Genomic DNA, 1,116 nt, shown 5'->3' on the forward strand with positions numbered 1-1,116 from the left:
GGTACACGTGTCTGTGGAGTGCTCAGCCACTTGCACATTAATTTCACGAGCAGGCTGTTCCGTTGATCGGACCAACTGGAACCCTCGACGTCGTAAGCGACGGAGTGCCAACAACCACCACAACCACCAAAACAACCACCACCACTCTTCTGTAAATAAATAATTACAGCTTCTAATTACCGTTTTTCTATGCTTCTCTTGCAGAACGTACCTTATGCTGACATTACGGGTAAGACGCTAATATTTGCGATCTATGATTTTGATCGCTTTTCAAAGCATGACCAAATTGGTCAAGTCCAAGTTCCAATGAATTCTATAGATCTTGGATCAGTAATTGAAGAATGGAGGGATCTCACCAGTCCTGATAATGATGCTGAGAAAGTAAGTTTTGGTTTTTCTTTTACCGCCACACATTATATTTTTATTTATCATTTGTATATTTAATTAGTGAATTAACAAATTATCTGTATTAATAAGTCGTGTTAATAAAGTAAGTTCATTGTGTGTGTTTGAGGAAGTGTGTGTGTATATTTGTGAGTGTACATGTTTATATGTAAAGGTGTGTGTGTTTATGAGTGTGTGCATGTGTGTATGCAATGTTCATATATTCAGTGTATGTGTGTAGTAAGTGTATATGTTCATGAGCATAGTGTATGTGTGTGTGTGTTGGTGGGTGAGTGTGTATGTGTGTGTGTTTGTGTGTGTGTTTGTATGTGTGTGCGTTTGTGTATGTGTGTGCTCAATTGTGTTTTATCCTTTAGTCATGAGGGAAAGCTGTGCCCAAGACTCTTCACTTGCTCTCCCTTCTTTGCGGCATTTGACAGACGTTTGGCCAAACAGTGAGTATAAAGTAAAAAAAAAATATAACCAAAAACAAAAACAAAAAAAAAATGACCAAATTTATTTTAAGCTTTCAGTTGTGTTCAATGGTTGACCTGTGGTCAAACTTTGTATTTTATAGGAAAACAAGCTTGGTGATATATGTTTCTCATTGCGCTATGTCCCCACTGCTGGCAAATTAACTGTGGTCATCCTGGAAGCCAAAAACCTCAAGAAGATGGATGTTGGAGGGTTATCAGGTAAATTAATCAATTTGCTGTCTCTAATAGAGTACAT

The 1,116-nt window shown here is 37.7% G+C and overlaps 1 protein-coding gene across 1 annotated transcript in view; it reads left to right on the forward strand.

The window, feature by feature from the left end:
- Window positions 1-1,116, forward strand: part of LOC106872335 (synaptotagmin-1) — a 168,374-nt gene that overhangs the window by 142,836 nt on the left and 24,422 nt on the right. The window contains exons 8-9 of the mRNA XM_052975689.1: window positions 205-381; window positions 962-1,079. Coding sequence (XP_052831649.1) covers window positions 205-381; window positions 962-1,079 — 295 coding nt within the window. The remainder of the gene's footprint in view (window positions 1-204; window positions 382-961; window positions 1,080-1,116) is intronic.

Source organism: Octopus bimaculoides, chromosome 22 (assembly GCF_001194135.2).
Source record: "Octopus bimaculoides isolate UCB-OBI-ISO-001 chromosome 22, ASM119413v2, whole genome shotgun sequence".
Classification (NCBI taxonomy): Eukaryota; Metazoa; Mollusca; class Cephalopoda; order Octopoda; family Octopodidae; genus Octopus; species Octopus bimaculoides.